This window comes from Rhizophagus irregularis, chromosome 2, assembly GCF_026210795.1.
Source record: "Rhizophagus irregularis chromosome 2, complete sequence".
In the NCBI taxonomy this organism is placed as follows: Eukaryota; Fungi; Glomeromycota; class Glomeromycetes; order Glomerales; family Glomeraceae; genus Rhizophagus; species Rhizophagus irregularis.
In genome coordinates, this window is record NC_089430.1 from 2,832,570 (window position 1) to 2,845,629 (window position 13,060).

A 13,060-nucleotide genomic window follows, 5' to 3' on the forward strand; every position below is an offset into this window, starting at 1 on the left:
AAAGGCATTTATAATGACACTTAAATGAATGAATAATTCCCACATTACAAGGCTGAAGTTTAGTGGTAGTATTTGGTAAAAGAAATTTCACATCTATACTATCCAACTTTTCTTGAGTTTCATCTAAAATAAGATGTACTGGTGCATCCCTATAAAAAGTATTTATATTTAAAATATAATTAAAAACTTTTTAAAATATATTTAAAATATACTTAAAATATATTTAATTTAAAAATTGCGAAATACTTATAATATACTTAAAATGTATTTAAAATTATCTTAAAATATATTTCTAATATATTTAATTTTTGCCCAAATACTTAAAATATACTTAAATTATATTTAAATTAAAATTTAAGTATATTATAGATATATTTTTTACATATTTAAAATATACTTAAAATATATTATGTAATATATTTTAAGTATATTTTAAGTATGTAAAAAATATACTTATAATAATCTTATAATATACTTAAATTTTAATTTAAATATAATTTAAATATATTTTAAGTATATGGGCAAAAATTAAATATATTAAACATATATTTTAAGATAATTTTAAGTATATTTTAGATATATTAAAAATATATTATAAGTATTTTGCAATTTTTAAATTAAGTATATTTTAAATATATTTTAAGTATATTTTAAGTATAATACTTTTTATAGGGCATTATCAATTAAAAAAAATATTTTTCATCTTTTTCGTCTCATTATTTCATTGAGTTTAAAAGAATTTCATTAAAAATGCCAACTTGCATCCATGCTTTTTTATTTCAAAAGTAATAAACTGGAAGGTTTTTATAATTAATGTTTTTTATAACACAAGGAGTTTTGTATTTGTGAATAAATGTTAGCGTTATTTTCTCACTGCCAGTTGCATTTATTGCACAAAATATTGTAACACAGGATTTCTCTTTTTTATGCCCTGATAAAGAATTACATGCCAAAACTCTAGAAGGTTCCATCTTTCAGAATAGGCCAGTTTCATCACCATTCCAAATATCTTCAGGGTTGTAAGATGCAAGGAGCTGTTGTAAAGTAAAATGATCTTTTTCTATTGATTCAGCTAAAGGAGCACTTTCAGTTTCACCTTGCTTTTTAAATTGATGCAAACCATGCCATTTTTTAAAACCACCTAACCAACCCTCTGAATGATGAAAATCTTCTATTGAAAACTGTTCGGCAAAATAGCTTGCCTTTACCTTTAAGATATTACCATCAATATCTTGTTTAGTATTAAGTGCGTTATCAACCCATAAACCAAGTGCACCTTCCAGTTGTAGCCATTTTGATCTGTGAAATTTTTTAGTATTCTCTTGACTTTCTGTAATTGTAAGCCAATGGTCACTTTCTCTTAAAATGTCGGTAATTGTAGACTTCCTAACATTATATTTTTGCGCAAGTTCTACATTTTGGAGTGTTGGGACTTTCTCTTTTATTTCACAGATTTCGTACTTTTGTTTAGCAGAAAGACTAACTCTTTTTCTTTTTGTCAGCATTATCGGAACTTTTGAAGAAATTTATCTGATTCAAACTAACGGAAATTGGAAAAAGTATTTACGTGTAATGTCATCTTTTATATTAGCCATATAAATCACATGACAGTTCGGTATACTAAAAACTTCCAGCGTAATCATCAAAAAAAGCTCGGGCATGTGATTCATGTGATTTGACTGCGGCTAAGTGTGGCTATAGAAATTGCAATACGCAGTTATTGCTAAATTAATTTTCTAAAGTCAACACTAACTCCAAAAGTAAAAGTTTCAGCCTAAACTAATCTTTCTTACCTAACCCTAAGATACTCCAATGTTTACGTTATTTTCAAGGATAAGTATTTCTGTCTAAAACAACTTTCCTTACCCTAACCTAACTCTAAGAAACTCCAACATCTACGTTATCTTCAAGAATATGTATTTCCATCTAAAACAACTTTCCTTATTCTAACCCTAAGATACTTCAACGTCAATGTTATCTTCAAAGATAAGTATTTTAGCCTAAAGTAACTTTTCTTACTCTAAGATACTCTACTTCAAAGATGATTGCTTGAGAATATAATAAAATTTTATAGATGTTAATTCATAAGAGTAAAACAAATTCTTTTAAATTAATAAATTATTGTAATTATTTTATTTAATATTAATTTGACAATAAAATTTTTCAATTTTAATTTATTAAAATACATTAATTTAAAATAAATTATTTTAAATAATGAGTGCTATCAATATGCCTTCCATGTTAATGGCATAGTTCACTTATTTTGCCTTACTTATTTTTGATGCAGACTAGTTTTGCTTTTCTAGAAGAGAAGGTAGCATTAATTAGGCTGTCAAATAACAGTTGCAAATTAGTTTGTTGAACTGGTATTATTGCTTACTTGGTGATTTCCAAGATATTAGGTTTATTCTACAGGTTTCATATATTTCTGCAAGTAGCTATTGTAAATAAAATAAGCCAACTTTTTTTTTAAAAAATAAAAATTTGTATTCTTTGGTATTGGTAATGTAGACGCGAAAAGAAAAGAAAGCTTAAATAATAGCTTAAATAATACACGATAAATATTTAAATAGATCAGTTGCCACAAACTGCACCATATGTAACAAAATCACATGCTTAAAAATCACATGCCCAAGCTTTTTTTGATGGTGTTACTAGGAAGATGTATACTAAATATGCAGCTACTATATTTGGGCTAGCTATAATGAGTTCGGATGCAATATATAGCAATTTATTATGTGATTTCGTTATATCCTAAAACCCTAGTCATGGCGAAAAAAAAGTGGCAGACACGTGACTGCATTTTATTCATCACAACCATCATACCTACCGCGTTTCCACTTTTTATATTTATATTAGGGACTTAGTTTTTTTTGAGTAGGTAAAAACTTATGTTTATTTTCACGTGTTAGTGCATAACGCCGTAATGCGGGCCAAAAGTCACGTATCTGCCACTTTTTTTTCGCCATGACTAGGGTTTTAATCAATACACCTATGATGCAATATAGCTGATCACGTAGCAGGTCTCTTATGTGACAGTTAAATTTCTCACATATACTAGGCCTATATTTTTGATTATATAGAAAAAATGTTATGTATAGACACCTATGTACGTAGCGTACGGTGATATGCACTATACATGTGACGGTTTTATTCTATACATGTACGTTTAATCAGTAAATTGATATTCTGTATAGACGTACAGAAAAAAAAACTCAATATTTTTAATTCTTTAATTCTTTTAAACTTTTTGACGTACTTTATATATTGCAATAAAGTACATTAGAAACAAAAACAAATAAATACAAACTAATATTTTTGAAGAAAAGTACGGCAAAAAAAAATACCCAGATAAACAAAACAGATTAACTGAGCGCGTAAGGTTAACAATCTTGAAAAAAATTAACTGAAAACAGAAATCAAAAGGCTATTAGATGTTGCTAAGAAGTAGAAATTAAATAATTAAGTTTTGGTATCTATAAACAAACCTAACTGAAGGTATGCACGTAATTTTATAGATTTTTTTGTTATATGAAAATTTATTTTATGCGATGCATTTTTTTTTAATTTTTCTATTAATCATTTTAGCGTCTCATTGAGTTTATCCCATTATATACCTACTATCACGTATGTGAATACTAAATTTTTTCATATTTTCAAAAAGATTTTTTCTTTAATCAATTGACTACAACTCATACTTTTTAACACATTTTCCAGATATTATAATGAAAAAATAAAAACTAGTTATAGAATAAATATAATTTTTGTTTATAGAATTATAAATTAAGAAAATATATTGTAATTAAGATAATTAAAGACAATAATTTTTTTTACAAAAAATCGATATACGTTCTATTTTTTAATATGCTAAATCAAGTTAAATCAATTGATAATGTGATATATTGTACATCTGATTTTATATATTGTATAATATCACACCATATAAATAGCCGAAATTTCTAAAAAATTTGCAAAAAGATCGGGAAAAAGGTATTTTACAGTAATTTTCAAGTTGAATAGGAGTGTGAGAATTTATTATTTGATAGGTATTTCCTAAAGCAAATTTTATGCCATGGTTGGGAAGGTTATTAATTATTTATTTACCAAATTAAGTGAATGTGAATATTAATTTATAATTACATAATTTTTTAGATTACCGATCTATACTTAAATCACGAACAATTATATTGCTATAATATTGGAATTTTTTCCATGAATCACCGTAAAATATTGGAATTTATTTATTAGGGATTATTTTAAATAAAATCATAATTTTTAATGTCTAAAATGGTAAGAAGTAGCAATTTGATTTTATTTTTAAATCAAGATTTAATTACAATATTACCAAAATAATTAACAATTTTACATTCTTATATTCATATAAATCAATTATCCAGCTTGACTTTAAATTAATATAGTTAGGTAGTTGTTAACTTATTTTTGACCACAAATCAAAAACGTGTACTCAATAATGTAACGCGTAAAATTTTTTTTTTAAAAAATCAATTTTTCGAATTTTATATTTTTCAAAAATTAATTTTTAATTACAAATTATAATGTCCTCTATTATTGAACTTTCAGATATTAAAGAATATAATGCAAAAGATTTTACAGATCCTGTAGAAATAGTTGATAAAGATAAGGTAAATAATGTGTAGGATAGGATAATTTTTTATTATTTCTAATAAATAAACCAAATAGGATAAAGATGATACTAATGAAGATAAAAGTGGAGATGAAGAAAATGATAGAACATTTACTTTCTTTACTCCTAAACTACAAGTTCAAAAAGTAATCTACACAACTGTTCCTGTGGAGTATCCAGACATCTCACTAGAAGGAGTTGCGACGATATTTAATGTTACTGGTTGGAAGAACCATATGGATGCTTTTTCAGATGTAAGTATATGTTAAATTTAATTTAATGGCAAATATATATTAAACTAAAATTCTTTAATTATAAAAAATCCAATATTCAACAAATGGTTCAGGTGGTTCTTCAAATATTAAAGAATGTCCCTTTTTTGGTGGAATATCAGTTAAAAAGGATAAAAGAAAGTGCCAAGGCATTAAATTTTGTCAGTTTTCTGATCAAGAATTTGTCAACCAAGAGTATTGTAGTGTTGATTTTAATTCAAAAACTTTTAAAACATATACACAACAGTAAGATAATAACTCCAAAGAAGCTAAAACATACACGTAAGTTTTTTAACAATTATTCCTTTAATTTAATTATTATTTTAAACTAATAATTTGAAAATTTAATTAGTTTGTTTTTGGCAGTAAAAAAATCTTCTTGTCCTTTTAAAAAAGAGAATGTACCTTGTGATGGAGGAGCTCATATTGGAAAAATTACTAATTATAAGACTCAAATAGTTACATATTTTATTGAATGTGATAAATTTAAACAAAATGAAAAATGGCATCGATTTATTAAAATTAAACCAGAAGAAATAGATATTTCACTTCTTCAAAATCTATTTTCTGGTACTGTATCTGTAAGTAATACTTTTTAATTTAGATTTTTATATATTTATTTTTTGAAAACTAAATACTAAGTTAATTATTTAGACACAAGAAGTAGCACAATGTAACATGATAGTTCCTAGAAATTGTAGATGCAAAAAATGTGGTAATATATTTAATTTTTTGTTTTATATTGTATACCAGATATATGTATAATATGCAATATCTAATTTTTTTAAAATTTAAGATATTCCTCACTTAAATAATGGAACTGCTGTTTGTGGTGACATAATTGAAAAATCTTGTTCAGTACAATTTATTAAAATTATTCCTCATAACATTACTGAATATCCATTTGTTGCTCTTATTTGTATTGGTGTTCACAATCATCCTCCACCTCTACCAGAAAGAACACCTGCTGAAATTAAAAATAATTTGCAACTTCTAATTGAACAGGCAATTCATCAGGATGATACTATTACTTCAAGATCTTTATTATCAGGTAAATGTTAAATTTTAATGGAAATTTTACATTATTATATTATTAATAATATACTATATTAATTAATAGGGAATTTGATCAATGCATATTTTAACAAAGAAATCTTAGCAGAGGTGCATGTATCATTGAATAATATTGATAAATTGCGTTATTTAATAGGAAAAGCATATAAAAATTTGCATCCATTTGGGCAAGGAGTTATGGGTGTATATCATAATGCATTAACTGCAAATTCCAATTTGGCTAATTATATTCGTAAAATTGGTAAGTTTTTAAATCCAATTTACATCCATAATTAATTATATATTAATAATAATTATTTTTTAGATCTTTTTACAAATAATGGTCAAGTAATTATTATATGCATGCTTGCTGAACAAGCCAAAAAGTTGATTGCACTTGAGTGGTTTCAAATTGATGTTAGTTTCAAACGAGTGAAAGGAGAAATTAATAAATTTGAAATAAATACATATGATTCTAATCATCATTTAAGTAAGTGAATTTTTTTAAATTCAATTTAATATACATATAAAAGGAAATATGTATTAAATATATAACTTTTATTTTAGTATTATCATTTTGTAGAATTTTTACAAATGTTTTTACAGCTGAAAAATATCATAGATTATTTTTATCCTTATTTCAAGTAATTTATGAAGTAAGTGGACAACATATTAAGTTTTAACACATTCATAAAGATGGTATCAGATGCATTCTAGCTGATTTGGATAGCGCACAAGCCAAGGGCTTAGGATCAGCTTTACATGATCTGGATTGTGAAAGAGATTGGGAGACCCATTTGACCTTTATTTTTAAGTCTTGTCTTGTGCATTTTGAACGGTATTTATATATTTATTTTTCATTATTTATTACTTTTTATAAATCTTTAAATGTTTAATTTATTTTTTTTTCTTAAGAAATTTGCATCACAAAACATTTGAAAAAAATACAAAAAAGTTAATAAGACAGATTCCTAATGCATCTAGTAAAGAAGAAGTAAATATTCTATTACAACAAATAAAAGATACAAATGATGATGGAATAGAAGATATATATTAATTATTAATATTTTAAATTAAGTAATTATATTATTTTAACAAATTATTATTTTTTTTTTTTGTAGATTGGTTAAAATATTACTAACAACCATATGTATTGTCTTCTTTAAATCAATTTATTTCAAATATTAATCATGAAACTTAGCGCAAAAGTGGAACAAATACTAATAATGCAGAGGCAGCTCATTCTATGGTAAATAGAGAGGGAAAGCAATTAAAATTACTATCAGCCATTTTAAGGTTAGTTATTTATGTTTACTTGATATTTTTATTATACATAATTTTTAAAAATATTTTTTATTTTATAGAGGGAAAAAATATGATGAACGGTGTTACAAAACAATTGAAATTCATAACAATACAGGTGTTCCTTATACACATCGGGATAAAAGTGAAATTAAGCGAACAAGTGAATCAATAATACGCAAAGGTAGTAATAATATTTATGAAAATAATTATCAGTTATTAATTTCATGTAAAAGCTAACTTTTTTAATTAAATATAGGATTTTCGTAATCAAAAAAATAAAGAACCAGTTATTGATTTAACAAATGATCATTTATCCAATAAACCCTCTTTAAAAAGAAAACTTTCTCCCTCTACTAATAGAAAATCATCAAAAAAAAGTAAAGAGGAGCCATTGGAAAATGAGAAAACAGAGATACTTGAATTAGAAATTGAAGAGAAAAAAATAGCATTAAGAGAGCGTGCTATTAAAGCACGAATTGCTGAAGCTGAAGTTAGAAAACTAGAAGCTGAAGCTGAGGCATTAGAAATAGCTAATCAACAACAAAGACTGAAGATTTAGTCGTATTTCTAGATTGAAAAAAGTTTGGTTTTATGAAATTTCAATAAAGATTATAAAGATTATATGTTACTAGTATAAAAAATTTTTTAAAAAATAAAATTTAAATTGGTTTTTAAAGTAAAATTTGTGTTCGTAAAAAAAATATTTTTTTTTTAAAGTAAAATTTGTGTAAAAAAAAATAATGTATGGTCACGTGATTTTAGATATTGTATATACCGTACGTACGTACATTTTTATTGTATAAAGTAATAATCGGTAGTGGTAGTAGTGCAGGTCTTTTATTTTTCAAGAAGTTCGGGTTGGGCTCCAGCTTGTCTGGAATTCGATGGTAGGAATCGTTTAGGTCGTGCTAGTTATAGTCCATCCTTTGCTTACTTTCTCTACCGGCTTCACATAAAATAAATAAAATAAATAAATTGTATAAAGTAATAATATAATAAATACGTATGTACGTATAGTAAAAAAATACAACCATACGTACAAAGAAAAAGATCACCGTACGTGACATACAAAGGGTTGTATACATAACATGTTTTCTACATACCGAGTATTTTTTCGCAAATAAAATTCTTTGTCCTCACATACCGCACTTTGAGCCAATAACATTCCGCAAAAAAAATAATATAAAAGCTGTCATGTCTATCACGTTATTCTGATCTCGTTAAAGGAAATACAACCGCGAACGCCTTCGAAGTTGATATTGAGAAGGACAAGTTTATTAGCAAGCTCAAGGAGGCTATAAAGGCAAAAAAACAAAATGACTTTGCTGGTATAGACGCAGACAATCTCTGACGATCATGTCGATCCCTTAAGCAATCTTTCATTCGAGGACAGTTAGCTATAAGAAAGATTTCGAAATACTTCCCTGTCTCACCTCTCGAGGAACATATTTATGTCTTAGTCGAACCACCAGAGACCACCGCCACTTCGAGCCGTGAACAGGAATTGCTTGACCGCATCGCATCGTTGGAGAAATCGCTTAACAAGTCAACTCATGGTATGTATTTTTTTTCCTGAGCAGAGGTCAGTGAAAAATTACTAACTGGCTGTTATATTACAGCGTTTGATGTCGTCGTTAGGCCGAAACAGAAGGCAAATAAGTGGACTGTAAATATCGAGCAAGCAACCCTCAAAGACCTCACGTGAATTGTATAAGCCACCAGCGCTTGAAAATGATGGAGCAGTACTGAACTTCATGAACGATGGGGATAGATATTATCCTAGGAACGATGAATCATTTCGAGAGATGTTGCGGACGCTAGTATCAAAGAAAAATCTCAAGTTTACCGTGTTCATAGAGACTCCCTCAAAACCATTCAACTCCTGGACCTTCCCTAAAGTGTGTGAGCTCTATGAGCTTAGCGACGACCCGAATCCTAGTATTGATGTATATCCCGTTTTTCATTGTGGATCTGCTAACCTAAGTAGCAAAAAGTCTGAAGACGTGATTAAGCATCTAATGGCTGAATTAAAACTTCGCCAAGATGTTACTCCTCTCGACAAGGCATATGAGGCAACGAAGACAATTTATTCTTACTGCTATCTGGCTTCCGGGGTCTCGTTTTACAAAGATAATTTCAAGCTCATACCGGAAAAACTTATCGAGGGTCGAAACCTCGATTATGCAGTAGAGTGTCGTTCGACCGGTAGAGTCCTTGGTGTAATCGAAGTTAAGAAGGAAGATTTTATGAAGGGATTTGCCCAGGCGTCCGTGCAGATGGAGTCAACTTTGTCACGTAAACGCAAGGCAGATGAAATCGATAATGGACAGGATGTAGATAGGGTATTTGGGATTGTTACCGATGCATCTGAATGGTATTTTATGGAATGTTCGCTAGATAATGAGGGGAAACCATCGTTTAAGCTATCGGAACCAGTGACCGTTGTGTGCAAAGATGAGAATTTGCAAGCTAAAGTAGAAAAGATCCTCGGGCATATTGTATGGTTATTGGAAGAGGCACAGAAGCCGGTGGAAGCTTCGCAAAGTGGTGTAAAAAGGGTAAAGTCATTGAGCAACATCGCAGAAAAATCGAATTAGAATTTAGGAACAGATAGGGCTTAGCATAGAAAAAATAATATGTATCACGGGTACAGTCCCAGTCATTTGTATTTGTTTTCGCATGTATTAATAAAGCGGTTTTTCATTTGCCATGTAACATTGAATAATTCTTTCGTATATGAAATATTATCTATCATGTTATCTGAGCTTGAAGTATTGATCATTGAGCTTGAGGCTAAGGAGAAAGCTAGGCGTGCTGAGCTTGAGGCTAGAATTTTAAAACTAGAGCAGGATCAGGCAGAAAGAGAAACTAGGTAAGAAAAATCGCAAATTTCAGACTAGATGCATCCAGATAGCTAAGGAAATTCTTAATGAGGAACCTATTATCGAATATCGCCCTCCTTTCCTGGATGGATTAGAGCTTGATGCTTTCTTCCAAAAATATCGAATCGCATTAGAGGTGCAAGGGGCTCAGCATCGGTTTCATAGTACTAGCTGGTATAAAGATGTTAAGAAACTCGAAGATGTTGTTAATAGTGATCGGCAAAAAAGATGCATTTGTCTGGATAGTGGAATTTTCCTTATTGAAGTATGGTATGATCAAAACCCGAAAATTGTTATTCCAGAAAGGATACGAAAAATTAAGGAGTTTGTTTGTCTAGTATCCAAAAATTTTGATACAATAGTCTTATAATATATGTAACTCTACGTACGTTTAACCTAAGCGATGCAAAAATATCTATTTATTTTTTTTTTATCAGCTTATCGCTCGTATTAAACATCATCTGTTAATCTGTTATGTATATCTAGATCAGTGATCACGATCTCAAAACGCGTAAACGCGCACGTGGTTTAATAATCAATATAAATAATACCATAGGTTCTTAATCAGTAAGACTAAAACTCTTACTTGTTAGTTATTCCACCTATTCCACCATGAGTTCCATGAGTTTGAATACTGAAGACAGCAAAAACAGTGTAAACACTGTAAAAAAACTTGCAAAAATGTTTTCCTTAGGTGAGTATTAAATGATACAAATAAATGAAAAGTTCAGAAATTCATCTTAACAATCTTTTCATTACCATTTAGGTTTAAGAGATATTCCCGATGTTATAAAAGAGAACGCAGACAAGGTCCTCGAAGTTATTGAAAATATGTGTATTGATGATCCTATCGTCATCATTAAATGGACAGTTCCCTTTCCCAGAAATGTTAGAGGCCAAACGGAGGTATTTTTACATTGTTTGTTATTCATTGTTTGTTAATTTAAACTAATATGTACAAAATTGTTTAGCGTTCGTTAATTAACCACATTGTGACAAATGGAGGCACCAATGAATTTAATTCTAACGTAATTTTCTCCTTCAGAAGTGGACGACAGCTTACTAACTGTGTAAATGGTCTACCACTTTGGTTGGTGTTAAGTTTTATTATTATTATTTCTAGAAATATTTGCAATGTTTTTAACTTTTTCAAATATAGGTGCAGGCATGATCGAGTTAATCCAAATGTGCCCGATGTTGGGTATTGCTACCGTGCCACCAGAGTTAGTGAACGTTCAGCGGATCTAGAAGTATATTCTCTCGTTTTTAATATCTAGCTTCGTATACTATAAATATCTTTAAAAAAAATTACCTAATTATTTTATGCTAATATTTTTATGATATAACTCGAATTTTTAGCTTTATAAATGTATTATCATGAAACATATATTTTAATGCAAGAATAAAAAATTATTGCTTAAATATACTATTATATAATTTTTTGTGTATGTCCACGTTTTTCATAGAGATTAACCAAGGTGATTTATTACATGGATGAAGTCAGGGATAAAATCTAGTCAGCAGGAAATCTAAGATAGGTATAATACAAGATAACTTGCACAAGAAACTCTTAGAACTAGAAACATCTCGTGTTATTTGGGAAAAATAGGTTGAGATAGACAAAATCAAGCTGGTTTCATATAGCACAACTGAGATTTCGAAACTGACTAATGCACAAATCCGAAATGTAATAGATCAGGTAATCTTGAAAACTAATCAGACTAATTTAACGGATGCACAAGTGAATCCCTTGGTTTCAACTGAGGAGGACCTTTTGATGAAAGAGATCATGGAAGGTATTGAGAGGGTAGAGAAAGAGAAATGTCAATCAAAGGTAGTAACTGCAACTAAAATCCATATTGAATATGATGATGTCTACTTTGATGGGGAGGATTTAAAGGAGGAAGCGAACGAAGTTAAGTCAGATGATGAAAACGTTTCTAGTGATTCTGAAGAAGAGAGGCGTGATTTGGATGATGGATATAATGGATATGGTCATACAGTGGATATGATGAATATGGTGGATGCGATAGAGGTTATTATTATCGTGATGGAGATATGAAAGGAAAGTCTCACCAATGATGAGTCCTATTATCTCTCCGGTAACTGCCTAGAAGAATTATTGGACGAACAATTATTCGCATTGATTGAATTATGCAAAATCGTATTTCTTTTTTTCGAATCACGTGGGTGGCTAGATATTATGCACAGTAAGTACGTCATCATTAAACTTCTTTGCAGTAACTACGTCACTATATCCGCAGTCATTTATTCCATTTATTTTTCTTCAAAAATTTGAATTCACTCTTTTAGAGTCAAGAGTAGAGTTCCGAACAGGTTGACCAAATTCAGGTAACCTGACAGGTTGACCTGAATTTATCAGGTCAGGTTTAGCAATTACAATTCAGCATTATGACATCAATATAACCTGAATGACTGTTGACCTGAAAATATGATTTTATATAATATAAGTGATAGTATTATAACTCACTTTTTATATTGATTTTATATATAAAAAGTGAATCGCAGTATCGGAATTCACTTTTTTATATTGATTTTAAATAAAAAAAGTTGGTTGCGGTATTATGATTCACCTTTTTATACGATTTTAATATAAAAAAGTGAATCGCAATATTTTCAAAAAAAATGTTTTGCGCCATTTTTTTTGATATTTTAATAAAAATCCTGAAAATTTTCAGGTTTCAGTTCAGGTCAGGTCAAACAGATAACCTGACCTGACCTGACCTGAAAAAAAATTTCAGGTCAGATTTATCAATTAACCTGACCTGATCTGATCCATTCAGAACTCTAGTCAAGAGTAAGTATGGTTTGTAAAAAGAATAAAAGAATTTAAAGATGCTTCCTGAAACTATTTTTCAGTTTCCGAAACTGAAATTGAAACC

The 13,060-nt window shown here is 28.7% G+C and overlaps 4 protein-coding genes across 4 annotated transcripts; 3 read left to right on the forward strand and 1 right to left on the reverse strand.

The window, feature by feature from the left end:
• Positions 1-974: 974 nt before the first annotated feature.
• On the reverse strand, positions 975-1,505 carry OCT59_011975 (uncharacterized protein; the record flags this gene model as incomplete). The annotated part of the gene is made up of 1 exon (XM_066134144.1): positions 975-1,505. The coding sequence occupies one exon, from the start codon at positions 1,503-1,505 to the stop codon at positions 975-977; it is 531 nt and encodes a 176-aa protein (XP_065989436.1).
• A 3,477-nt stretch (positions 1,506-4,982) lies between these two features.
• On the forward strand, positions 4,983-7,834 carry OCT59_011976 (uncharacterized protein; the record flags this gene model as incomplete). Its single annotated transcript, XM_066134145.1, has 9 exons — positions 4,983-5,199; positions 5,284-5,498; positions 5,572-5,632; positions 5,714-5,968; positions 6,038-6,232; positions 6,296-6,460; positions 6,667-6,808; positions 6,886-6,964; positions 7,532-7,834. The coding sequence occupies 9 exons, from the start codon at positions 4,983-4,985 to the stop codon at positions 7,832-7,834; spliced, it is 1,632 nt and encodes a 543-aa protein (XP_065989437.1).
• A 654-nt stretch (positions 7,835-8,488) lies between these two features.
• OCT59_011977 (uncharacterized protein) lies at positions 8,489-9,997 on the forward strand. The gene is made up of 2 exons (XM_066134146.1): positions 8,489-8,831; positions 8,895-9,997. Exon 2 carries the CDS (start codon positions 9,030-9,032, stop codon positions 9,870-9,872), a length of 843 nt encoding a protein of 280 aa, XP_065989438.1. The 5' UTR covers positions 8,489-8,831; positions 8,895-9,029; the 3' UTR covers positions 9,873-9,997.
• A 772-nt stretch (positions 9,998-10,769) lies between these two features.
• OCT59_011978 (uncharacterized protein) lies at positions 10,770-12,219 on the forward strand (the record flags this gene model as incomplete). The annotated part of the gene is made up of 5 exons (XM_025312978.2): positions 10,770-10,851; positions 10,924-11,063; positions 11,129-11,247; positions 11,317-11,407; positions 11,767-12,219. The coding sequence occupies 5 exons, from the start codon at positions 10,770-10,772 to the stop codon at positions 12,217-12,219; spliced, it is 885 nt and encodes a 294-aa protein (XP_025188446.2).
• Between the last annotated feature and the right edge of the window lie 841 nt (positions 12,220-13,060).